This window comes from Pagrus major, chromosome 5, assembly GCF_040436345.1.
Source record: "Pagrus major chromosome 5, Pma_NU_1.0".
In the NCBI taxonomy this organism is placed as follows: Eukaryota; Metazoa; Chordata; class Actinopteri; order Spariformes; family Sparidae; genus Pagrus; species Pagrus major.
The window spans coordinates 16712211-16739297 of NC_133219.1; the positions used below are offsets into that span (position 1 = coordinate 16712211).

At 40.8% G+C, this 27087-nt stretch overlaps 1 protein-coding gene across 5 annotated transcripts in view; it reads right to left on the reverse strand.

Moving 5' to 3' along the window:
• Window positions 1-164: 164 nt before the first annotated feature.
• LOC140995923 (ral guanine nucleotide dissociation stimulator-like) overlaps window positions 165-27087 on the reverse strand; it is a 55696-nt gene continuing 28773 nt past the window's right edge. For 3 of the 5 annotated variants that reach the window (XM_073466088.1, XM_073466084.1, XM_073466086.1), the window contains exons 2-18: window positions 16002-16306; window positions 14675-14749; window positions 13470-13663; window positions 12907-13031; window positions 12558-12773; window positions 12260-12363; window positions 12037-12121; window positions 10255-10332; window positions 9857-9943; window positions 9713-9745; window positions 9473-9594; window positions 8661-8756; window positions 8286-8490; window positions 7977-8051; window positions 6421-6687; window positions 6085-6199; window positions 165-4974 (exon numbers count right to left, since the gene is read on the reverse strand). In XM_073466088.1, the coding sequence (XP_073322189.1) occupies window positions 4799-4974; window positions 6085-6199; window positions 6421-6687; window positions 7977-8051; window positions 8286-8490; window positions 8661-8756; window positions 9473-9594; window positions 9713-9745; window positions 9857-9943; window positions 10255-10332; window positions 12037-12121; window positions 12260-12363; window positions 12558-12773; window positions 12907-13031; window positions 13470-13663; window positions 14675-14749; window positions 16002-16306 (2358 nt within the window). In that variant the 3' untranslated portion in view covers window positions 165-4798. Of the gene's footprint in view, window positions 4975-6084; window positions 6200-6420; window positions 6688-6739; window positions 7527-7976; window positions 8052-8285; window positions 8491-8660; window positions 8757-9472; window positions 9595-9712; window positions 9746-9856; window positions 9944-10254; window positions 10333-12036; window positions 12122-12259; window positions 12364-12557; window positions 12774-12906; window positions 13032-13469; window positions 13664-14674; window positions 14750-16001; window positions 16307-27087 lie in introns of those variants that run through there. The other 2 variants (XM_073466085.1, XM_073466089.1) reach the window with 2 other exon arrangements.

The window sequence follows — 27087 nt, forward strand, 5'->3', positions numbered from 1 at the left end:
AGCTCTGATCTTCTGATCATTTTCAGCCCGAGATTGAAATTCTGTGTTATGCTACTGTACAATTTGCTTCAGTTATGTCATGCAGAGATTCTGCAGAAGCGGATCACCATGTCTGTTCCTTAATCTTCACACAAAGGATGCAATAATAAAGACAAAAAGAGTCCTTTCACTTTTATAAACTTAATGTTTATTCGTATATACATGAATATATTAATCTATAACCAAGAAAGGAGAGAATGTACAATGCAAAACAAAATCTCTATATACAAATCAATAAATAAACAAAGACATAATCAAGGACAGTTCTGTATTCTACATGGGTTTGTGTTCTGGGGAAAAGTAGGAAAAGTAAAACAAAGAATAGACTGCAGTTAGAAAAAGTTCTGAAATCCTTTTGTTAAAATGGAAAATGGCACCCGAGCACAGTTCAGGGGAACAAAACAAAATAAGAAATAAAAATAAAAAAACATAAAAAAACAAAAAAAAACACACAGACATACCACACCAGCTGGTTTCCAGTTTTTTTTTTTCTTGTAAACGCAGCCTTTTTGTTCAAACTCGCACAGAATCAGGTCAAATCACAAAAGGGTACGTCATTGTCAACACGGGCTACAACGACACACAGACCAGTCCAACATCAACCTCATCAGTACATAAAACGCTCGCCGGGTCAGGAAATTCAGGTAAAGTTTTACTCATGTGCACAATGTTTACGTTCGCAGAGAACACAAAGACGGACTGAAAGTCAAGATGGAGCTGCTGCAGAATAACAGAGAGGACCGACCTTGTTTTTAAATTACAGGCCCAATAAAATTACATTTTTGTTCCAACCAAACTCTACAGAGAGGGAACTGAGGCTTTTTTTAAATGTCTGTAGCAGGAACCAGTGAAGTCAGAAAGTATTGATCGGCGGACTAACACATTAATGGATTTGTGACATCAAGTAACAGATACCAAAACACCAAAACACTTTTTTCCAGATGTTGTAGTGCACTGAAGGTCCTAAACACTTTTAAAGAAGGAAAACAAAGGCTCTTCACTGCTGTGTTGGATTTTCACCACAGATGAAGTGGTTCTGAAGTGGTTTCATCTTTTAAAACTTGACCAAAAAGACAGTAAAAATATCTCGGGGGTGGTGTAAAATGTGAAGCACCAGCGGGAGGAAATATATACAGTTATCTTCAATAGGTCTGTCATCTCGATGAGGGGTGCAGGATCTAAAACTAATGACACCACTGACCACCTGTACTCACTTTATCAACGTTTTGGTCCTGAAACATGGTTAATAAAGTGAGTGGGATTCTGCACCTCAGATGAAAAGTTTGGTTGGAATAAAAACCTGGTTTATGGTTAAAAACTGCTGGTTTTGATGGCAGAGATACTCCAGTTTTGAATATTTGCAAATTCGGCAGCTGTTTGATTGTGAAAGACATTAAAGAAGACATTTAAAGGTGAAAAACAGAAGCATAAATTCATGAAAGTGGGATTTCTACAACAGCTTCACCTGCAGCTCCAGACAAATATCTTTGCTTCAAGTTTCTTGGACGACAGTCTAATTCTCCACAGGGAAATGGGTCCAGACATCATAGTGTTCTCACCCTTTTTTTTTTTGTTTTCCAGAAAAATGCAACAACAGTAAACATACAAACTTGATTTTTTATTTCACTGTGAAAGGCAGAGGACTCATCTGTTAAAAGCAACCTTTTTCTCTCTTTCCTATTTTTGGCACATGTAGGGTCAAGCCTGTTGCCTCCGCTGCTCGCCAACAAGCTGAGCGGAGGGTGGATGTTCACTACTACACCATTAAGGGGAAACGAGACATTATCATTTCAGTTCACAGTGCTCAACATGACGCGCTGATCAACAGGCAGAGAGGGCAGAGTGGAAGGGTCAAAGGTCACAGTGTTCAACAGCGAAGGATTTCACGCCACAGTCGCACAAACATCCACAACGTGCCTCCTGCCGCTTGTCACCATATTGCTTTTGCAGGGTTTTTTTTTTTTTTTTGGGGGGGGGGGGGCGCGCTTCATTCATTTGATCATTAAGAGAATTATGAACTTCATGCAGGTGAAAATGACAAAAAAGGCAAAACATGGTCGCAGTGCAATCCAAGCGATCTAGTGTTTAGTTGCAGTGATATGAACAGGAAAAACCCAACCTTAGATATTCAGTCATTTAGTGTGTTTGGTGGACCCACTTTCAACTGATCAGTTAACTTCCTACATTTCCTAGAAGGCTAGTTCAAATATGGTACGTATATTGTATGGTAGTTCAAACTTTGCATTTTAAGTGTTTTAAGTGTGGTTCCTTTTTTAGGCTTTCCAAAACAAAATACACAAAAGCAAAAGGCGTAAGAAACACATTTGTCCACTCTAAAGAAGCTGCAAATGTAAGCATTTCTGGCTAAATAGTTTACAACCTCTGTCCAGCGCCTCTGTCCTGCTTCTTATTGACTTTGGGAAGGTATAGCAAAAGTAACTAAGGGGGTTTTGGGCTTAGCTAACGGTGAACAAAACAGATAACTTAGCAGTGAGCACTGAGAAACTGTGCATAATCCATAACAGAAAGCAAGGCCCTTAAAAATCATAAAGATCTCATAATCGTATCCATAAGAATAAAATAAATATGGACCCCAAAGATGGAAAGTACATCACCAAAAACTGCCTGTTTAAAAAAAGTGATAATGTGTTTTTAGGTTGGATTTTTCCCTTAAAAAACAGATCACAGACAGCACAGAAAAGTTCCCTTATGTGCGGTTTGGAAGGATCACCGTCGTTCATCGGGGCTCCTATGCACAGCCTCATTGATAACTCTATTCAAGACTCCACGTTTTACAGTCTGATTTAAGGACCTTTCTGTATTTTGGATTTTCCAGATCTGGAAATAATCAAAATCCATCTTTTTTTTCACACTCCAGCAGAGGAAAGACTCTGCTGTCATCACTGGCACGTAAAACCACAGCCGACACCGCAAGAAAAAGTCCTGCAGGATAAATCAGCAGGACTCGTCGGGTGCCTCTGCAACACACAAGCCTGTCATGGCACATTTGGGAAGTGGTTACTGATGGATATGGAGGATGATCCGCCATGTTGGGAGAAACCTCAGACTGTCGCTTCCTCCTATGCAATGTTATGGGCTAAACAAATTTATCGGTTTGCTGTTCCAGGAAATTTTGTATTATTGTTTTTTTGCCAGAAAGAAACACCGAAGTCTGATAGAATATCTTGTTGCTTATTTTAAGTATTTGTTATCAATATTTATTCTTTAAAAAAAAGGCCTATCGTATCCAAGAGTTTCTGTTCTGCAGGATTTTGAGAACACAAGAAAAACATACATCGCATCTCAAAGAGACACTTAATAATTTTAAGTGTTTAGTGTCTTACATGGTCAAAATGTTGTTTCAAAGACAAACACTTTTTTAGGTGTATGAGAGCCCATCTAAACATCTCACTCAGCAGGTAAGAATAGTGGCTTCTTTTGTCTTCCAACATGGCGGCCGGCGGACAGGAAATAGAGAAAGTGCAGCTCGTACGACCTCCTCAGAGGGATAATTAGCAGCACCATATCAGAGCAGAGGGATGCAAAAAATGTACAAAGCAAAATAAAAAAAAGTGTTGATATCGTGATGAGTCTATTAACAAAATCTCATGGTCCATTTCAAAAGAACATACTGCACAGTCGGTGTTAACTGATATATACACTCAGTTTTTTTTTGTTCTCAGCTCTCTTGTTCTTCTCTCAGTTTTCTAGTGCGATCAAAGGACTGCCACATCCTTCAGGGTGTAGTGGTTACAATTCATTCATTAAAAAAGAAAACATTGGCATGTGATTCATGGCTGTGCCCACTGGATTTTGACACCACATCTCCATTCAGACTCCTTGATCTTTTTGTTTTGTTGTTTTTCTTAAGTAACATGGCAGCGTTCAGAAGTTAGAAGAGTTCAGGTCCCTCCATGCCAGCGTCGCTGGTGGTAAAATGCTGAAACGAGTCCCAGCATCTGAGAGCGGAGAGCGAAACGGTCAGTGCTGCAGTCCAAGAAACACTGTCGACATCAGGAGCCCCGGGTCGAGACGGTAAAGGCGGCGGTACACTCACAACAAAAGTTCCCTGAAAAAATAGAAACATTCGAACACCCAGCTGTTACACACGTCTGTGTTTACTCGCTGCGGCTTCGTATTGTTCGTTTATGTACACTCCATGCCAGGAGGGGGCGTGCATGAAGACTGAAGAGTCAAATACAGGGATGAAGACTGCTGAGGGAGTCTGGGGCTTTAAAAAGTGTTTTATCGAAGGTGCAAATTTCCTCTTGTGACCAAGAGGCTTAAACAAAAATCTTTAAGAGCTGACGAGGGATGTGAAGATGTAAACACTTGTAAACAAAAAGAAATAAAATGGATCTGCTCTTCTGCAAGCCGACACAACCGGTTAGGAGAAATTTCAGAAAGAGCAGCTACGCCTGACACCAACACAGCTGTTTCTTTTCCCCACACGTGTCCCAGCCTCTTTCTGGGCGTTTCCTGCGACAGACTCAGCCTTTTAACGTCCTCGGAGGGTCCTGATGACACGACAGCTGTTACTAAGTGCTAAGGTGCTCCTCTGCTTTCTGCTCATCCACAGAAAGGTTGCTTCGTCATTTATCTCATCTCCTCTGGCATCTCAGTCTTTGTCCAAAGCAAAACTCGGATACTTCAGGTAAGTTCACCTCCAACAGATCCGAACAGAAATGTTTCTTCTGAGGAGTGGAGACCAGAGAGGGCTAAGGGGTCGTAGGGGAGGCAGGAAGTGGTGCGTTTCTCCTCAGAAAATCCCTTTAGCGATCTTCAGTCCCTTCTGTTTCATGCGAGGCAGCGTCGAACTGGCCACGTTCTTGGCCCGCACGGGCCGGGCCGAGCCGCGTTTCTTTAGCACAAAGTCGTAGTTGGCAGTGGAGTTCATGGCATAGAAAACATTGGCATTGTCTGGGATCCGGAGCTCTGCAGAACGAGACAAGAGAGAAGAAACAACATGTAGTCAGTCGAACAAATATTTTATTGTGGGGAGAAATGCCAATGAATCAAAAGAAAAAGAACATTATGATTTATTCTTTCACGACCCAGGCTGTCCCAGATACCATTTATGACGCTTCGATGCTTCAGTGAGAATTTCCTTAAAGGCTTAAAGACACACACACACACACACACACACACACTATACTTTCCTCAAACTTGCAGCCATTTTTATTTACTTACACACTTACTTTGCTATTAGTGTAATTATGAGTCAAATGAGAGACGAGTGCACGAGGGGAAGACATCAGCCACTGTCTATTCCATCCCCTCCCTCCAAATTCTCAAAAGTCAACTTGACCAGCCAGCTAGTTTTGAGCAGGTGCACAGGCTCAGGGATTCAGAAATGCTCCCTTGTGGATTCTGTGCTGTGTGCTCGCATCACATGTGCGTGCCTGGAGGTTTTGAAACTAATCAGATGCCATTAACGAGCTCCATTGCAAGTTCATTATCAGTCTTTGGCCTCTTTTTGGTTGCTGCTGACACAATATCTCTTTTCTCTTAAAAAAAGGAAAAAAACAAATCATGCAAAATGGATTTGGACGCCGATTACTATGGCAATGGTAGAAGCTTCAAAGCTTCGAAGCATTCGGGTCAACTCTAGACATAAGTTCATCATCACTGTGGTGATCTGTATGGAGACTCCACTGCACCAACATATTATTTTGTTTAATTCACAGAATTAGATACTAAAAAGATCACAAGATACTAAGTGCAACATACTAATTTGTATGCACAAGATTCCAAAATAAATTCTGAGTTAGGTAGGCTGATATATCCAACTGATTAATAAACTTATTAGAAATATTTGGTCAGATTGGGATTCCTCCCTGGCTCCCACAGCAGACAAAATCCTAGAAAACTTGACAACAGTTTATGTCATTTGTAAACCTTTGCTCAATCAATATTTTTACGACAATGAAAAAAATAAGGAAAGTCAAAAAATTAAGGAAATATATCATTGAAGATCTGGCCACTTTTCTGATGTTTCATCTCACATCTACCATCACAGTCAGAATGTTTGTTTTTCGTTTTTACCTTTGTCCTCAGAGATTTTTTGCATCAGCTCGTATTCCTCGGTCTTCTCCCGCTCCAGGTTGTGTTTGATCATGGCTTTCCGGATGACAGCTGGAGTCTTGTCTTGACTCGTCACCTGGATCAAGGGACAAACATCAAAGCCTTGTATCTTTGTCACAGTCAAGCACGCAAAGACAAAGTCTGAGTGTAAAATTTATTTTGTTTGTTCAGCATGTTATAAGACATAACATTCATATTTCTTACCTGCTTATGCTTAAATATTATTTTACTAAATCAGCAAAGGGTTCAAAAAATAATTATTTTCTTTTGAACTGAAGATCTAGTAAATGCCCTCACCAGGATGCTCTTGTACATGTTGCCGTTCTCCACATCCAGGCTGACCCTGATGATGCAGCAGTCATCTACCTGCTGATTGTACAGCGGCAGCGACAGAGTCGAGTAGTTCGACACTGCCGACACCGAGCGTTTGTGTGAGCGGGAGGCGGATAGCGGGGTTGAGCAGGAGACGGAGGAGGAGGAGGCGCTGCTGGAGCCGGAGGCCGAACCGGAGCTGGAGCCCGTGCCGGAGGTGTCCAGAGACGACAGTGACGTACACTCCCAGAACTGACGACAGGAGAGCAGAGAAGGTGGTGATGACAAAACTAAAACCATAAACGACATCTGTCCGTATTAAAGGAGTACTACACCAATTTTATATTATCAAGATCAGTTTGTCACAAAAAGTGCGAGCCAGCCTGTGAATAGTTAAGTGTAGTTGTGTCAAGAGTGTGACAGTAACCCTGCTGATGTCACAGTGATGTCATCGGGGTTATCTTAGCATGGGCTTGTAGACTTTTCCCAGAAAGTGTGTGTCACAAACTCTGGGTGTGGAGTTAAAAAGATGTGGACCATTTACAATTTACCAGGTTGCATTTACCAGGTTTAATAAAGAGATGTAAGATGGAGCTGCATAATGGGATATGAAACCCAGTACTTTTCAAGCTTGACCCAAACTATGGATGAAGAGTCAGGATATCTCAGCCTCTGCTGCTACAGTTTTTTATTACCAGTCTTAATTTAATCTCTGAAATGCTGGGGGCAAACTCTTCAAGTGATAAATCATTTAGGCTGGAAAATGTAACAAAATAGTGAAGATTTTTCCTCAAAAAATTTCAGAGTGCAAAAGTGATGTCCAAAACTCAAATTTACTATGTTATAAATCAGAAATAAAATCTGTTTACTGTTTTTGCCTGTTTTATCAAAATCATGTCGATCCAAACTGTTTAAGTGACTCATAATTTCAACAGCACCAAGAAAACTTTAACATGCTTAAGTTTACTCCCAATACGGCAAAGTGCAATATCCAAATCACAAAGGCTGGAATTGTTTTTAGGTAAATGAAAAACAGCATTATAATGAAGTACTGTAGGCCTGCAGAGATGTCCTGGTCTACAAATCTTGTTCTACAAATGTAAGAAAACATGTTTGTTTGGTACAGACTCCAACAAATATCACATCATCATGATTTTAATATAGTTTTTTCTGTGAAAATGAAAATTGTGATGCAAAAATGATCATTCCCACTAATCGTGAATCATACCGCAATCGTAATAATTGTCAGAATAATAGCGATATGATTATTTTACGATATCGTGCAGCCCTATTTACTATGTTAACATTTAACATCATTAGCTTGTTGACTCGCTAACACGAAATATCTACTTGATGAACTCAAGTGTTGGGAGAAAGGGACATTATGTATATTCATCTACAGAAATATACAGACCCGGAAGCACTTAGAAGCTTATATAATTGTAGTTAAACATTATTAACTTCAATGTCATACTGCCATCTATAAACAAGGAAGATCACGTTCTAAGGATAAAAAATTAAATTCAAAAAAGTCTTGTTACCGTTGACGTTGTATCTGCTGCTGGAGCTTCTCTACCCAAAGCAGAGACACTAAGTTTCACTGAGGGAGTCGACGTCTAGAAGAGAGAGAAGAAAACAGAAGCCATCAGCAAACAGCCACACAGGTGAACATAAAACACTAGAGTATAATTGCCTGCTTGGAAGTGAAGTCAGCTGCCATAGTTAACCGCATAGATTAACTGTGAAACGCAGCTACCAGGATAAGTAGACAACATTAGTGGAGCATTTCAATAAATATCCTGTCGCATAATCACCAGCAGTGACTCCTGTAACCCGTCTTCCCTCCTTACCTTTCTCTCATGTCCCTCCGGTGAATCAGACAGGAAGCTGGCATTCACATCCTCCAGGTCTGAACCACTGGAGCTGACAGATGTGACACTGAGGGCGTCGCCGCTGTCCCCACCGCCCCCTTGATACGGTCTGTAGTGTGAGTGGTCAAAGGACTTGGAATGAGAGCCTGGGGCGCTGCTGCAGCCGGCCTCCGTCAACTGCCGGCTGGACACGAAAAAATAACAGGGAGAGGAGTTTTAAACAGTCATGATATTGGAGAGAAACCATGTTGTGATTATAATGTGAGTGGTAAAACATGTGGACAGCTTATGTGTTGTAAAATGTTTGTCTCTCTCTCAACAGCATATTCTCCACCTCGGTACAGATCGACTTACTCGCTCCAGCGTTTCATGATTCCTCCATTCTTCTTGGCTCTGAGCGTGTTGCTGGCCGACTCTGACAGAGGCTCGATCTCACAGGACAGATTGTAGCTGCAGGAACAGGAAGTCAGGATAGATGACGATGTTAAACTGAACTCATGTCAAGGATAAGAAAGGATGATGCTGTTATTCACAGCCATCCTGAACCTAGAAAATCCTGCACTTCAGAAACATAACACAACATTGAGTGCTGCGTAATTTATTTAGTCAACTTACAACAAACTTGCCTGACGCTGCTTTAATACTTTATCTTCTTAAAGCTCAGATGATGTATATAATTTATCTGTTGTTTCACGATGCATCCAATGGATTTCACCAGAAGGAACTGCATCTACCACACATCTTCCCTTTAGCGATATTAGAGTTTATAAATAGTTTTCAGTTGCTCTTAAGTGCTCGCGGCCTCCTTCCTCCTCCTAAGTGCTCTGTTGTTTTTGTTCAACAGCAAGCTCATGAGCACACCACTCAAGATTATTGAAATCTATGATGACTAGACAACCTCCACATGCTTTAATGACCACTTCCACCAATATACCGTACATAAAGGTTTAAGTCTTAACAGTCAAAAAGGAGCATATACTGAATAAATGAACGACCAAATAACCAAAAAACGATTTACTAATTGATGCAGCAACTTGCACAGAAAAGGAAAAGCATGAGATTTGGATAAAGTCGGTGGATGGAAAGATGAGGGCGACAAGGTCTGTAAACTTTACAGACCGTCGGGCACATATTGATGAGAAAAACAGCTTGAGCGGACGACTAACCTCTCTGCCTCGCTGAGTTTCTCCACGCCTGCGAACCACTCCCTGAAGTGGCTGTCCTGAGTGAAACTGTAGTTGTTGGAGGCCAACTGAAGCAGTTTGATCTGAGCGATCACCTCAAACTCCTGCAGGTAGAGAGCAGAGCAGAGCATTGTACAGTTTTGATAAGCCAGATATATTTTCATCTCTTCTGAGGTGAAGGGTTTTCTGATCATTACAACCAAATAAGAAAACAGAATTCACCTTTCTCCTCTTCTCGAAGTTGATCAGACCACCCTAAAAAAGAAGAGAAAAAAAACATGAAAAAGCGAGGAAAGAGGACAGAAATCTGCTAAGGAGTGTAAAAACAAAACTCATGACAGTAAAATCACATGTCAGGTGTCTGACCTCAGTGTAATCCTTCATGGCAGTGTCCATCATCACCAGGTCCGTCAGGAAGGTGCCCAGGTAAGGAATCGTCCCCTGCATCACTCCCTGTTCACAGAGGGACAATGCGTGGAGGTAAACATTGAGGCTGAGTGCGAAAACAACTGTTCAGAGACAAAATCACTGCCTCCAGGAAACAATTACTCAAGGTAGAGACACTCAAATGCATCAAGTCATGTTTTGCAGTTGGGTCTCTTTCTCTTCTGTATGGACGGACTGCAGTGACCCGACTTGCCACTAGATGAGGCTGTTGTCACATAATTAATGCTGCCCGTTGCTCAGAAGAACAACTGTGATGGATCTTTAGTTATTCATAAATAAATAAATAAATAAAGATCAGTTTAAGTTTGTGGACTCACCAGGTCTCTCTGCTGTTGGTGTCTCCTCTGAGCTCGTTTGGGGTTGATTTCCAAAGTGGCGAACTTGGAGGTGCCCTCCTGCAGAATAATAAGAAACAGCATGTCAATGTTACGTACACAAACAAATAAACTGCAGCTCTTTAGGTCTTGTGCTCCTATCGTCTGTGCCGTTATAACATGAACAGCTAATACTTGCAGCTGGCCTGGATGTCTCAGGGGTCACAAATTAAGAACCTCCCTTCAAGGATCTCTGAAATTAGGTTTGGAATGCATCCAAAAGCTTCAAAACTGAATTCTCGCACACTTTTAACCCATTGAGGTATTAAATGTAAATACATTTTTTATGGCCCTAAAAGTGCATGAAAGTAGAAGGAAAACGATTTGACGAAACATTCGTTAATTTAGTTTTCAGGTTTGTAAGAAGTCGTTTCTGTGATAACAAAGCACAAACATAATTGAGACCATACTTTCATACTGGCTGTTCTTTAAAACACTGTTCCTTTTTGCAGAATTTTTGAGGCAAAAAACATCTGAGTAACCTCCTGGTGTTCCCAGTCACATTCCTCAGAGTGATGTAATGCTCAGAGGCCTTCTGCTGCCCGTGTAACTCGAGCTGACCAAGTCAAGTGAACGCAGCCTGCTCTGAGTAGATAATGTGAGACACAGGCAACGCCCCGAGGTGATCTCTTGCACGGAGTCAGAACAGAGCTGTTATCTACACCTGCCAAAGGTTTCCTCCTAACCTTGACGTCAGCGGGGATTCCCTCGGAGGAAACCCGAAGTGTTCACTCACTGTTACATCAGCAAACTGTTACAAATAACGGCAGTCTTTATTTTCACACATTGAAAAGATGTTTGTATGAATGGGAAGAAAGTGGTGCAGTGTCCACGTACAGTACACCTCCGTTTGTTTAATTTGGCAGCAGAAGTTTATACCTCATTAGGGGTTACTGAAAGGATAAGTCTGAATCTATTCTGTGAATGAATGTATCTACTAACGAGCACTGTGTGTGTATCAAAGCCTGATATATGTTATTCCTCTGTGCCATAAAGCTCCATCGGTGCTATGATACGATATGACATCTTTGGAATGTGTGAGTTACGCTGAATGTAAAATATGTGTAACATGTCTGTGTTTTCAGATGATAAAGAAGTAGAGAGGAATTAAGAACTTTTCTTACCATTGTGATCTTTTGTATGTTTCACTTATTATGACAACAGCACTATATGACACATGTAGATTTACAGTCTCATTTCCCGTTCAGTCATGTTTCTCTGTGTGTCAGCTCCTGCTGTCCTTGTAGCGAGTGCGTCAGTACAAGCTGCAAAACACTTGAGGTGTCAACACCTCCCTGCATTAAACTCCATAAATCAGATTAATGATGACAGCAATCTGTCAGCTGTATGGAGCCCACCCAGGACATCATGAGTAATATAAAGATACTGTGATCCAAGAACATGGTACAAGGTGTTCTCTTGCAGGATGTTTCTGTGGATGTTCCTCTGCAGCTGGTATGAGACCACAGATGGGACAGGTCACCATGCCATACATCCTGCGGCCATCTGTTCTGCTAAGCATTGACGTTATTTAACTGACGCAGAATGATGGACTGATTTTGCCAATTAAAAAGAGCTGTTTACGCAACGCTTTTTACACTGTAATTTGTTTAACAGCAATTTACTGTATAATACTGGATAATATGACTGTATTTTCTGGAAATTTAAATAACGTTGTTTGGGGTCAGGCATTTCTGTGCATGCTGTTGAGAAGCTGTGACCCACCTTCACCAGCAGCTCTCGGCTGAGGGAGTAGTTGTTGTCGTCTGAGAAGATCTCGGACAGCTCACGGAAGGTGCGGAAACTCTCTCTGTGAATAAACGCAGAGGTCAGTGCACGCAAAACAAACAAATTAAAACCCAGATAGCCCCTCTGCCTTCGACAGTAATTAATCTTTGCATATATGCAGCAATATACAAGGAGCCCACAGCTTTTAACCAAAACCTACCGTGACACTTCCTCCCAGGTCCTCTTCAGGCGGTGGATGGCGTTGCACTGCAGGGCGGAGAGGATGGCTCGCAACGACGAGAAGTTTTTCAAGATCCGACACTCCTGAATGCAACAGGAACAAATTTCCAGTCAGAAACAGATAGAACAAACTGCCATAACTTAAAATGTTTTAGTAGCCATATTTGTTTCTGTCTGATAAGCTAACAGCTGTAAGGAGACCATCAAAAACATAAACCATTGATTTAAATTGTTTCTAAGCGCAAATAAATTGAGTAAACCAGATGATGGTTGCTCACCCTAGCCACGTCTATCCATCTCTCCAGCAGCCTGGCTCTCTGGTTGGGCTTCAGCGTCGGGTTGCTCAGGCAGGTGGTGATGACACAGTTGGTGACTGAGTTGAACTGAGCCACAGTGGCTCTGATGGTGGGAGCCAGGTGCTCCTTTCCCTTCTTATCCCGCTGAGACCAGATCCCCCCCAGGCAGTGGTAGGGCACCACCTTCTTAAACAGATCCTGGACAGAGATGGAAACAGAGAGATGTGAAATATTGAAAAAAAAAAGGGTTCATTTTGAGTCCATCCTTGACCTTGACAACCTTACAGAGATGAGTGGGCGTAGAACTGAAAGGAAAGGGAAACATGCTCACCGCGTCCATGAGCGTGAACTGCTCGGCCACCATGATGGGGTCAAACGACAGGAAACTAAAAGCAGGAAGTTCGTCCTCAAAGCCGCTCTCTTCCTGCGTTGCAAAAGGGCAGCCGATGTGCTCCCCTGAAGAGATAAAAAACATCTTTTTCACAACACCGCCTCGAACTGAGCTCAACCTACACACAGTTCCTACACTTCTCAACCTCTCTTTGACCTTGGTGTTTGTTTCTCCACACAGGGTTTAAAAATTTCACTCAGTGCTCAAACTCATGTGTGCTGATAGTGACTGTCAACTAGTGCCTATTGCTTGTACAACCAAAGTGTTCTTTACAACGACAATATTACAACATGTGAACTGACACTGTGTCTGCAACTATATGAAATGCGTTGATGTACGTTAAGACAATTGTTTATATTTACCAAATAAATAATATCATAATCAAAATCAACATAAAAAATAAATCTAGCAGGTACATCTTGACCACAGCTTTAGGTTCTACTGGGAGCCCCTTATTCTGGAGGTCCCTGCCCTGTTGTCCCTCTCCTGTCCTGCCTTCATACCATCAGGATCAGGCTCACACTGCTGTCGGCGGTGGAAGTGGGCCAGCAGGTTGCGGGCGCGGCGCTCCAGGTCCGAGCCGGGGAAATGGCGGTGAAGGTAGGAAAGAAGCTGGTGCAGACAGTCGTAGTTCGGAGGGGTCCAGAAGTCCTCAGAGTACTGGTCCAGCCACGCGCCAAGGATGGACGAAACAGTGCTGCAACACACAGAAAAGAAAAGATGTCAGGATATATATTCTAAAATAAATATACATTTGCAATCAGAGTGAAAACGTTAAGCAGGTTCTAGTGTTGCTGTCACTGCAAGCTGCTGGGCTAAATTTAAATCCATCCACTTGCTACAACTGTTTATCGTTGAGGGTCGCAGGAGTGCTGGGGCCAAGATCACACTCACACCTACGGGCAACTGAGAGGTGCTTGTATTTGGATGTAAATGTCTTTGAGCTGTCGGACAAAACCGTAGCACCATGCCGTGCAAAAATAAAAATTCTTAAAACATTCTTTGAGTGAGGAAAGCCAACTTTATTAAATAAAGTAGTTCAACACTTTGGGAAACAAAGTAAGATGAGAATCTTTTCTGTAAGTATGAAGCTGGAGTCAGGACATGGTGAGCCTAGCTTGGTTTAGAGGGGAAACAGCTACTCCAACTCTGTTTAAAGTTTAAAATATATCTCCCAAAATGTTGAATTAGTCCTTCAAAAAAATAACTAAATGTCATTGCCACAGCTTTGACAATACCCAAAATGTAGAGACTTAAACTGGTTGTGTCTTTTTCAAAGAAACAGCAAAAACGTTTTGCTTGTGGGGAATCAAAGGACCACAACTTGCATTTTGTTGAACAACCCTGTGTTGTAGAACGGCAAATCAATAAATCCTTGAACTATGCCCTGTCGTTTCAACGAGCTATGCTAACAATGCTAACGATCTGTTTTAGTAAAACTGAAGCTCTAAAGGGCAGCAGAGTTTAAGTGTTTTTTCCTGTGATTTATTACATTTTTTATCAGTTCAAGAACAGTGTTTTATCAAACTCCTGCTGTTCCTCCCGCCCCGGGTTTGACAGACGTCTAGCGAAGAAAAATTACCCATTACAACTTGAAACTCTGTTGATATCCCTTTAACCCGGGGAGGAGTGGGACGAGGCTCAGTGCTGTGAATGTACTCAGTGATTAATGTTGGCAGCTTGACACTGAAGGTCGCAGCAGACTCACTTTCTCAGCTCTGTGCAGTCGTCCTGGGAGACTCTGTGTGCTGTGGCTGCAGGGACGTTTTGAAGCTTGGCATACCTAAAAACAGAAACACAAGTTTAGTCCAGGTTAATGAAAACATTTAAATTCGGATTCTAAAGAGGAAACTCACTAGCTTAACATACACTGAACTTGAAATAAAGAGGACCCTGTGTGGTTTGTGCTTTAGCTGTAGGAAAAGGCAATACTTTCGAAACCTGTTTTTTATACTTGAGTCGTGCATGGAAAAAACTTTCTAGCTTTAGTAAACTCTAGCCATTTATTAGCCAACTACATTTTTTGAAATTCTAGAAGGCTAAGTTTGGCTGACAGCTGGTGTCATTATGCTTGTTTTACTAACTTTATTGACCAGAATGGATTTTTATTTAACATGTGCAATAACTATCTGGTTTAAATATGGAATATAAAACAAAGCAAATTTGCATTTTTTTGCATTTATGATGTCTTTAACACACAGCTTTAAAATGTGATTAAAATGAGATAAAATCACAAGTGTAAAAGAGAAGCCATCTACAATTTAACAGGTTTCTCTGTTCTGCCATTTAAGAATAAAGTAAAAGCCAATCACTACTTCCATTCTCTTTTTTGTTACATATTCATAAAATGGAAATTAACATTTAGGGAAACAGTGCTTTATATTTCCACATATTAATCATTGGGGATGATGTTAGTCTCGTCATTTTATCAGAACTTTTCTGCTAATTTTCAATTAATTTGACTAAACTGGCAGTAGCTACCCATTTTTATTAACTTATTTGAACAATTAAATATTTTAAATTCAAAGAGAAGTCAGGCATACATTTTCTGGCTTGAGCTTCCTTACAATTAATGACTTAACGTCTTAATGTGGACACTTCGTACTTGCACTCCACAACATTTTGAAGGAAAATATTGTACTTTTACTCCACTACTTTTATTTGATTATTTTAGGCACTCGTTACTTTGCAGATTACAAGCTGCATCAGAGTGCTTTTTTAAAATAATTTATTTTATTCGCGATTGGATACATAAAAACACTGAATATGATCTGAAAAATGCTAAATATTGGATTCCACAATTGACCGGTCAATAATTACTCAACCCATAGTATAACGTGTATACATACAAATATAGTTTTGATAATAAAGTACCTTAAATATTAAATATTTTACTCAAGTTTTATTCATATGGGGGACTTTCACTTCCACCAAAGTAATATTTTAGCCCAATATCTTTACTTTTACTCAAGTACGACTTCTGGATACTTTTTACAACACTGGTTGTACACACCAGGTGCGTCGGACTGCCATACCTGTTGAGCAGGAGATCCAGCACCTGCTTGGTGGTGGCGAAGGAGCGGTAGGTGCACAGGAAGATGGTGACGTAGGTGGAGTCTTTACCCCTGAACGCCGACACCATGTACTCCACCAGCCTCTCCAGCGTGCCGGCCTTGATGGTCCGCACCTTGCAGGTCTCGTAGAGGCTCAGGGCCGAGTCCGTCTCCACGCCCAGCCATCGCTGCCCCTTACTGGCCGACTGGTGAAGCTGCACCTTCCTCAGCGTGATGGTGAAGATGGCGTCCTCCTCGGCCTCCTCGCCGATCTCCTGCGTCGAGCTCTGCGAGATAGAGAAGACAGAAAATAAAGACATTTGACTTCGACTAATGACCTCGGTTATTCGCTGCTCTTTGACACAAAGTGCTGTTAGATCCTTAAATTTTAAGTTGGACTTTACACGTTAGAACAAGCTATTCAAATATCTCATTTGAGCAGATTAGAGGGAGTTGAAAGCAGAGGAAAGATGCCACTGTTACCATGTGGAACGACTAGTTAAAAGTGACCGACATCTCATTTCGGGATGAAACCCTTTAATTATGACCATCTGTGTGACCCGGCTCTCTTCTTTTTTGGCTCATCTCCCTGTGAGTCATACTTTGTGAATCATGTGCGTGGCCGTGCACAAACAAACAATAGCTTGTTACTAAACAGAGCTTACTGGATAACTGGCACTACAATACAAGCTGCAGCCTGTATATACCCAACAGGGAATTAACACAAGCCGCTTGTTGCATGAATGAGAGCTCTGTAGACTGTTGCATGTCACCATCGCTGCATTTTGTTGTTGTTTTCTCCTGAACATATAAAAACTAAAATGCAACAAACCACAAAAGAAGACAGTGATGTTGACAGAGACGGTTTGATTCATCGACAGCCATACATGTAACACACATCAGCACTGCTGAATGTTACCCAACAGAAACTCCACTTAAAACAGCATTATGTAACTTCTTTTTACCATGAAGTAACAGCTTTACAGTAACAGCTTTCACTGTACCATCAAATCATTTTGATGGTACAGTGTCCTGTAATAAGGTGAATGGTGTCTCTGTCTCAGCCACTCAGCCCCCCATCACTTGTTCCTGCTCCATGTAACTTCAGTGAGAAGGTAGGATCACAGCGTTACATACATGTTTACTGCAAGATACAAGTCTTCAACACATAACATTGTTATGATGTAATGAGTTTTGTTTGTAGTTAGCACCTATAAGTCTGACAAATTGTTACAGACCTGGGATTTGTGCCCTAGAATTACGACAGTGGTGTTGCACTACGTAAAATGCCAATTTCTACATAATGTTGCTTTAAAGCCAGCTGGTTTGCTAAATAATGAGTGATTTCTAACAGCTTAATAGGAAAACCAGGTCTTTCTCGATCATTTAGTTTGAAAGACAGAGTTGTAACAATCCAACACTTCCTAGTTCTGTCTTCTAACTTATGAGGATTTGCAGCTTTTCTTTTATCTTATGTAAAAGAAAAGGATTTGGGGCTTTAGAAATGCTTCATTCTTAACCCTCAGACTACATATCTGTGATAACATTTTTTTCCCTGGACCGTATCCCACAGCTTCTTCTGTGAAAAGAATGTGCTCCTTTTTCTTAAGTAGTCCATGGGATACAATCAAGCTTTGGAAAAAGTGAGTGCACCTTGAGATGACAACATTTTACTACTAAAATGCCTACTTTATGAAATAGAAAGCTTAATTTGAAAGATCCTGCACAAAAGACTAAATGAACACTGAAAACAAACAACATCAGCTGTCTGTAAACACCAGACTGAAACCAGCCGCGGTATCAGTTGGGAGAGAGGTCACAGTCATCAATACTGTCATATTGATTTTAAAGGACCTGGTCTATTCGACAGTACCTTGTTTTCCTACTAGTATTACTAGGAAGGCATTAAATGACACCAACAAGCTTAAATTTGTTTTATTTTTAATTGTTCTGTCAGACAATTTGTGATAACAGGCTATGTCAAATAAAACTGACCTCACTTACATTTTTAAATCTGAATTTGTCTTCCTTATACTTGAAATTCCTGGTCTGTGCTAATACCAGCTACCAACCAAACAGTAATACCCTAAAGGACTTAAGCCATCTGTTATCACTTACAAAATCACAAAATCTCATTCCAGCTTTATGCAAACATGTCGTACAACTCAGTAGCACAACTAAAATGTGACACAGATCAGTTTCATGAGCCTCCAATCAGCAGCTTGTACCACCGTTCAAAGACGATCCTCGACAGTCTGAGCGCTGAGGCTGCTGAACACATCTAACCTAAACAGCAGAGCTACAGTGGCATGAGTCATTAAAGCCGAGGCCTCGATGGAGGAATGGCATGTAATCTGGCGTGCCACAGTCATCCGTCACGGCCCCTTGTAGTGCATCCTGGGAGCATTAGTCATCAGAGTCCAGTCCCAAGCCTCCCTGCGACTCCCTGCTTCACTGCCTGCTTTCTTGGTCAGGATGTATTCGGTTACATCTCAGTCAATGCCAAGTCTCTCTGTTGTGTCTTTGTTACCATGGAGACAAGCTCAAATGGGGATGGCTGTGAGCTTGGAAAACCAGTGTAATGAGTGAAACAGTATCTTCAAGCACTACTGCTGTTCTTATATTTCAGTTTCATTAATTCCTGTATTGTACGGTAATTGTAACTTAAAATAATGACAATGTGATCTTTTTTACCCTATTGTGCAGCCCTAAACAAGATCATTCAAACTCAGGTGGTAGCACATAACAACTGAGTAATGTAAAAAGATTAGTGTCATTTCTCAAACAAGACAGTGAGATCATCATCTCAACGACCTACACAGAAAAACCTCAAAACACAAGTGACAGAAGAAGGTTGATAAAGTTCCACCTGCTTGAAAAACAACATGTGTACTGTCACGCAATAAAAAAAAGATCGGATTCTTGTGAAATAAAGGCAGAGAAACTGGCTCTGACTGGGACTTTGTCCACCAAACAAGATACTGGTGAGTCATGTGACTTCTGTTTCAACATGAACTAAAAAAGTACTGCAAACTTTCCCTCTATGATCAGACTACAGCTCACACAGAACCTGAACTTCAGTGACCCTAGCGAAGATCCTTACAGTGTGTTACAGAGGGCAGGTGTGTGTGTGACAGATAGATGGGAGTGAGAAAAGGACAAACCCCTGAATGGTTGTAAATCCAGTACAGTATAATGGCTGAGGCACAGCTGCAGCTGAGGGCCTTGACAGCAGGAGAGGTGCTTATCAGCCAAACCACAGAGGCCGCGCTGCTATCACTTCAAGCTCTGAAAAATGCAGCGCTCAAGGGCAGTGCCTCGCTCCATCCGCCGAGTCAATTCCCACCATAATGCTCCTATTCATGGCTCTTCCAGCAAGGACGAGCGTTGCCATGATAACCAAACTCAGCCTACTACTTGAACAAAACACTGAAGGATCAATACTTTAAATAGAAGGGTTCAGTGTCGCTTCAAAAGGCCTGAAACACATCAATAGAAAGAATGAAACCGATGAAAGCTGAATTTAGCTGAGGCTTTTGAATGCACAAATATCCAAAAGCAGAAAGTCCAAACAAGCAGAAAAATCATCAAGTAAAGACCAACAGTTTGCCTGTTAACCATCAGCAGGAAGCAGGTGAGCATTTTCTAGTCTAATCTGACAAGAAACCACTTCAATTAAAAGAGTGGCTGTAGCTGCAGTTGGTAGGTTGGTCTTCAAGAAAGCAATTTACACTTGCAGCCAGTGATGAGGGGCTCTTCTCTCACAGAGTCTGTCTGCATGTTTGTCTAGATGCCTCTTAAATGAATAAGATGAAACCTCTCTGGGCACTTAGCGCGCAAATAACTTGGGTGTGAGAAAATGAGGAAAGATCCGTGCAATTCAGGGTTGCAGACTCTCAGCAGACAGACTCAGACAGCTGAACAAGCCACACCATCTGGAACTGGATCCTAGTGCAGCTACATTTTTCTGAAAAAGTCGATACGAAGTGAAAGTGGAAATAGGAAGAAGCTCTCTCTGAAATGAGGACAGGAAGCTATCCCACTCACTTCTTTTTATAAATGTAGGTTTGTTTCACATTCCGTCGGCCTGACTCAGTGCTTAGTCAACCAGATCGGCACCATCCTGGGTACAAACAGACTGGAAGTGGCGACTAAAGATAGGCAGCAAGCTGGTTCAACAGAAGGGGCAGGTTATTATTTAGGGATGCACTGATTGTGAGGGCTGATACCGATGTTTAACACAACAATTTGGCTTGGATTATTTTGTTTTTGTTGTGATTTATTCTCCCTTTTGTGTCAGGGGAGCACATCTTCATTATAAAAATAACTGAACTGCTTTAAAGTCATTCAGGACTTAATTACACTATCTCTGAAAGAGCACAAATGAAATCATACAAATGTATTAAATGAAACTACCTTTAATACAATGAAAGGTTATTTTTTAAAAGTAACTGCTTCAAATGCTTTAGCATTTAGCATGCTATACAACTATCTACTAAATAATAAGCATTTTTCAGTAGTTACCTAGCCTTACAAACTGATTGCAAGAAAAAGTAGAGCCCAGAGATATATCGGTTAACTGATATTTTTGGTCAATATTGGCCAATCACATATATCGGTATCTATAAAAACTTTTTTCTAGAGATTATAAGGCAGAAAATAGATGGTTGGGGTAATTTAGAGCTATTCAATTCCCAGTGAAGTTTACTGTTCATTACATATCTTTGTCAAAAATGTTTGATGAACACATTTGAGAGATCACTGCAAAAAATGCACATCAGCCAGGTTCTAGTCACAGCTCAGTAGCTCATGAATGTGCCCGCCATGGGTTGATATAACAGTACATCCCTTATTACTATGGCAAAAAAAATTTGCATAACAGCCAAAAGATGGTTAAAAAAAAATCAATATTTGCATTTCTCATTGTACGCAGGAGAATGATGCTTCATTGGAAATCACCAACTCCACCTTCATGTAATTCCTATAGGATCTCATCATTCCTAAAACCTTAATCAATTAATTTGGATCAAGCTAAATTTTACCAATTTTAACTGTAAGAGACTTTCCTCTCATTCTTTTTGTCTCTCTCTAATTTTTGGCGAGGACTGGGGGGAAAGGGATGATGGAGGAGTGGGTGAAGAGGTAGAAGGAAATGCTAAAATGTTGAAATGTGTTATTCATTGCTTTGTAGTCATTTTCTGTTTTACATTAGTCTTCACTAAAGCTCCTATGAAATGCTGACTCGTGGTTTTGAGGCTGTAGATCCAGTATGCTGCTCGTAACTTGAGTCCGTCACCACCTCTGATATCCAAAGTTCTGGTCTTTACTGTACATCTGTAACTTCCAATGTGCAACTGATATGGTTAGTTCACTGCTCACATTAGCTCATCTAGAAAAGCGGATGTTCGTCACAATCTTTATGCCATAAAATCACAAATGTTGGGTGACCTAGAGCATTGCATCAGGAACACGAGACACTATAAAGTTTTAAAACAACACCTATTTACCCGTTGTTGTAATGAACTATGGAACTTAATAAACTGCATCAAAGACAGTATTTTGTATTTTCTGGCGGCTCTCCAACAGAGACTGGTCTAAATCCAGTTGCCACATGTTCCTGCACAGAACAACAGAGTGAAACTGGGTCAGGAAGTATTTACAGTAAAAATATAAATGTTTGTATTATCCAGATGGTGGTGGATTGAACATCAGGGCAAATAAAATGCTGACAACTAATTAACTACACAAAAGTTCATCGTTACTGTCTAAACATCCAGAATATGGAGTTTCAGCCAGCTCAGCTCATCTGGTTCACCAGGCAGCTTAACAGAAACGCCAAGAAACACAAATCAACAGTGGCACGGTTGTTTGACGCTCTACAGTCACAAATACTAATACATGGACTGAACAGTAATGTTATATGCAAGAAAAACCTAAATGTATTCAGATATGATATTAAATATACTGCAAAATGTTTCTTGGCTGAATAAAATCAGAAAATAGTGAACCTCCAGCAGGGTCCACGCAGAAATGTCTGGCATCCAGAGTCAGCCTCCTCCACACTCGCACCAACACTTATCAGATCTACATTCACCTACATCATCCTGACCATGAATGACCATGAATGTACATGTGGGCTGGAGGAATGTGAGGCGAATAAAAGTGTCAGCAAAGAGTGATGAGGCAGAGAGAAGGAAATAAGTTTCCAGAGAGAGGAAAAGGGAAAATCAAGTCACATGAGCCTGACTGGAGAATGATTTGTTCTGCTGTAGGATGAATGGATTTACTGTTTTTGTTTCAATGGCCATTTAAATTAATTAAAAGTCAGTGAGTCAGATGTAAATCATGCATCTAAAATAATCGCTTTATCCTTTATCGCACTTACATGCAGAAAGCTTTGCACTTTTTTAAGATAAATTTGGCTGATTTAGCTGCTTTAAGCTAACTCTGATAAAAAAAATAATCAGGATTGGTTTGAATAACTACTAGAATCTATATACTGTATATCCACAGTGATTTAAGAGAAACAATTGTGTCAAATAAGGCATAAAATATTTAAAAACCTCACGCTGAATTCTGACCACAGCTATTTCTCAATCACAGCTGGATCTAATTTTCATCTCAGAGGGAAAACAGTTTTCTGTGTCTGGTCTGCAAATTAACTGACACCAACTGTTTTGCGACTATAGAGGAATCCTCACAAAGTCTATCAGAGACAAAAAATAGATAAATAAGAGCTTCCCTCAGACACACAGGGACACATCCATGTTCCACTTCATGCAGTGCTGGAACTAAAAACACGCCACAGAGTCTGATTTGAGAAACAGCAGCTCACTTCAGGGTTTCCTAAATCCGTTCTGTGGTTTCTGGTTTTAAGTCATGTACTTTATTCAATGCATGTATCTGCCTGTCCTTAAAGACTTTAAAAAAATCAGTAAAACCTTATTTTCACTATTAATGAATTGTTTAGTCTATCAAATGTTAAAAAAATAAATAAAAAAGATCTGAAGATTGTCAACGTACTGGCATATATAACAAAGAAAAGTAGCAAATCCTCACGTCAGAAGCCAAAACCAGACAATGTTTTCTTCAGAATCTAAGTTCTATGTCCTATTTTCATTTTCATTTTCATTCGAGCGACCATGCAAGGTGTTGGAATGACCATCAGGAGCAATTTGGGGTTCAAGGACACTTTGACCTGCAGACAGGAGGAGCTGAGGACTGAACCACCAACACTGTGACCTGTGATGGATGTTTCCAATGCACAGTTTGGGATATAATGTTACCAGTCCTACTGGTTACTGTTTCTCGCCCTGTCTGACCTATATTTAGTTTTCATCTTTTCCTCAGACCTCAAACACGATGAATACAAAGTTATTACGACTGATAGGAATAATGGCTTAAACTACAAAAATAAGACCCTGGTTGTATATAAAGAGGAATGATCCATTATGGTAGTTAAATGTTTAGGGCAGTGACATACAGATGTGAACACCTCACAAACATCCAGCCTCACCCTCAGTCTTTATAACCGGCTGAACTATTGGCTGACCTGCTCAGAGAACACAATCACGCTTCTTCATCTAGAAATACAAAAATGTTTATCTCGCCTAACAAACCTCCCATCTTGATATCTGATGGTGTGCAGTCTGTATAAACACAGCCACCTGGCACAGCGACAGATTAAAACAAACACACAGGGACAAAAGTAAACCCTCACTCTGAGCCAAATCCCCTCAAGGCCAAACAGCGCTCTGGGAGGGTGCTCGGAGGCGCCTGCCAAATTCTGACGCTCATCAACAGAAAATACACCTGCCTCAATAGCAAGGGTCCCATATGACCCACAGAAAGCCCCTTTGAGCTGATCTCTAAATGTAGTTCATCGGGGAAACTCCCAGTGGAAAGATAAAACCTGCCCCCAAAACAGTCAACACCTAAACAAAGCCAACAATAGCGCGTCCATTACAACCCCGTAGCACAAGCCAGTGACTTCCCCTCGCTAACAATGACTGCTGAAAGCCAGTGAGATCATTTGGATGTGGGGCAAGAGACAGAGGAGGAGAAGGGGTGGAACCAAACGTTCAGAAAACTCTTCAGTTGTCAAAAAATTGAATTGTTCACTGAAATCCTCACATTAGGAGAGCCAGGTTAATGGTTAGCTTGTGAGGCAGATGGACTTGCGAGATAACATGTTCGGATGATCTCGAGAATCTATCTCGTCAGGCTTGTGGCCGAACCATGGTGGTCTGGACTGGGCGTGGTTTAGGTGTGATGACCAGCGATTGTTTTTTTTTTTAAACAACAATTTTGGCTCCCAAAGAAGTTAGCGTAAATGCTATTTCAACTACATCAGAACTGAAGAGTATTTCCTCATTTATAGAAGAGCAAAGAACGGCACTGAAGGCTTCTCTCGGTGGAGGGATGTTTTCACTCCTCTCAACTGGCTTCAGTAAGACTTTGATTTACCAACTGGCACTGCTGGTGGTAGCACTCTCCTACTGTTGATCTGACTGGTTGAAGTTATCCCCTGATAGACGTTGATAGACAGATGATTTGTCCAATTACCTGCAAGTATTTTGTGAAAAGTGTCTGCCTTTAAAGCCACACAGCTAGCAGGGCTAAAAAGTAGTTCAAATCTATTGGGAAAAGTCCAGAAGAAGAAAAAGTGTAAAAGGGGCAAATAAAACACAACAGTGAAAAGATGACAATGATAATGTCCACAGAAGTGTGCCAACATCATAAAAATGTTCTATTTATATTTCTGTAAAAGGTTACACTGATGAAAAGTCTAGTTATCACTAAATCATTTAGTGTTGAACCTACTAAACAAACTACTACACACACTCCCTTCTACTACCACACTACACTGCCTGGATCCAGGGAACGCAGTACTTTTACTGCACTTGAGCTTATCTTAAACGTTCTAGATACTTTCCCTTTCAAAAGGGTCTATTTTTGCCTTTGTTTAGTTCGCTTCCAGCACAACATTGATATGAACATGAGAAAATGTTTCTGTGAAATTAAGTTGACAGACCAGCCGTGGGCCAAAGAGCAACTGATTAGATTTTGGAGAAGACTTCAATCCACTCTTCGTGCAGTTAGATAATTATTTTTATTTGGCTGTAACTTCAGATATACGCCAAATCTTCCGGGCTTGTTTACAATGTCAGGAAATCAATGTTAATTCAAAGTGACGGGAATGACTTGAGTTTTTTTGAAGTCCCTTCTAGTTATTTGTCCTTTTTGCTTATTCGACTCCCACACACAATTTGATATGATGTCCCTCTTTTTTCATTCTCTATCTTTGGCACACATAAAACCAAAACATTGAATTGGCAAAGTGCACTCATGTCCGTGCGTTGCCTAAAACTCGGTGACAGAGCTGTTGTGACAGGTATTAGTAATACATGCCAGCAGCTAAACTGGCTTTGTCAGCCATTATCAATCACCAGCATGCATGTAGAGAGTTTCATTAGGAGAATAAACCTAAAACTTTCAATGTAGTCTGGTGGGGATTCTGGCTGTGCCCTTGTCCCACTTTCTTTTATTTTCACCTTTTCTTGCCTGAACTATTGTTCACTGCTGTTGGGCTTCAGGTGACCCTATTCACACACACACACACACACACACACACACACACACACACACACACACACAAAACTGGTTTTCCTTGAAACTGCAGCTTCTGTTATATGAATATTTACTTGTTTTATATCTTTTACATCATTGTTAATCAAATAGCTGTATGTTTTTTTCTGTTTATATGGTAGAAAACAGAACAAGAGCAACCATGTCTTGCACACAGACGCAGCAGAATAACCTCTATATCCCTGTGCAGTGAGCAGATAATCCATCTGAATCAAATCAAATCCCTCCAGAACCTTCTCTACTACTCTGCTCTTCCTTCCAATACCTAACTCAATAAAGAAAAATACTCAACAATCTTGTTTTGAACAAATTACGAAGGTAAACACAGACTGAGTTCTTGAACTTTGTCATGTAATTTCTCTGTCTTTTGTGTGTGTGATCACAGGTATATATCTGTGTTGGTGTCCTCTGCAGGGAATTATTCTCTCAACCCCGCTCATTCTCATTCTGCAGTTTAATTTTCCATTAAGTACCACAAGTGACATGAAATACTATACATGTCTATACAGGGTAAGAATTAAAAAAAGATGTCGTATCTGACAGACTGAAAGTTTCAAACTGAGTCAACCAAAAAGCTGATTAAGTCTCTCCATATCCATCAGGTTGCCAGGTATGGAACCATGATGCCAGCACAGAGACTGAAACCAAAACATGACCTCACAGGTATCTGGCAACCAGTATTAAAGCTGGGAATAGGCTTGGGTCGGTGTTAGATGTTATTATCGAATATAAAGGAAAGCAGCAGATCCACACATTTAAGAAGCTGGAAAAACTCCTGAAAAAATGAATCGATTATCAAAAATGTTGGCAATCAATTTTCTTTCAATCAACTAATAAGTAACAACTAACAGCACATGTAATTTTGTTTCTCCATAAAGTGAGATCTCTCTGCTCTAAGTCTTGATGCTCAGATAGACTAATCCTCTCTTGGCTCCAGCTTGTATTTAATGCACAGACACAAGACTGATATCACTTTTTTTTATCTCATCGGAAAAATGCTAAAAAAATTCCCTGTACGATTGATAGGCTCAGATTTGAGATTCATGTCGGCTGCATATGAATCACATCTTGTCCCATATTTTAACTCAGTCCAGATGGGAAGCTTAAAAAGGCAACATCCATGCAGCTTGTTGCTGTTCAGGCCGATCAGAAAACATCAGATTCATGTCACATGGAAGGAAAAAAAAACTCTGATTTTGGACCTTTGATCAGGAGCTTCTCTACAAAAACACTTTGGTTAATATAGTTTTTCAAAGTGCCTTATGTAAGACCAGCCCAGGTAATTACACTACACCAGAGAGACAGCGAGTGCAGAATCAGACGATTTTAAGTATTTTTCCAGATGTCGGGCCTTCACATTCCAGCCGCTGTCTGTTTCTGTCGTTCTCTGTGCTGCTGAGATCCAGCGCTCGGCTACTCG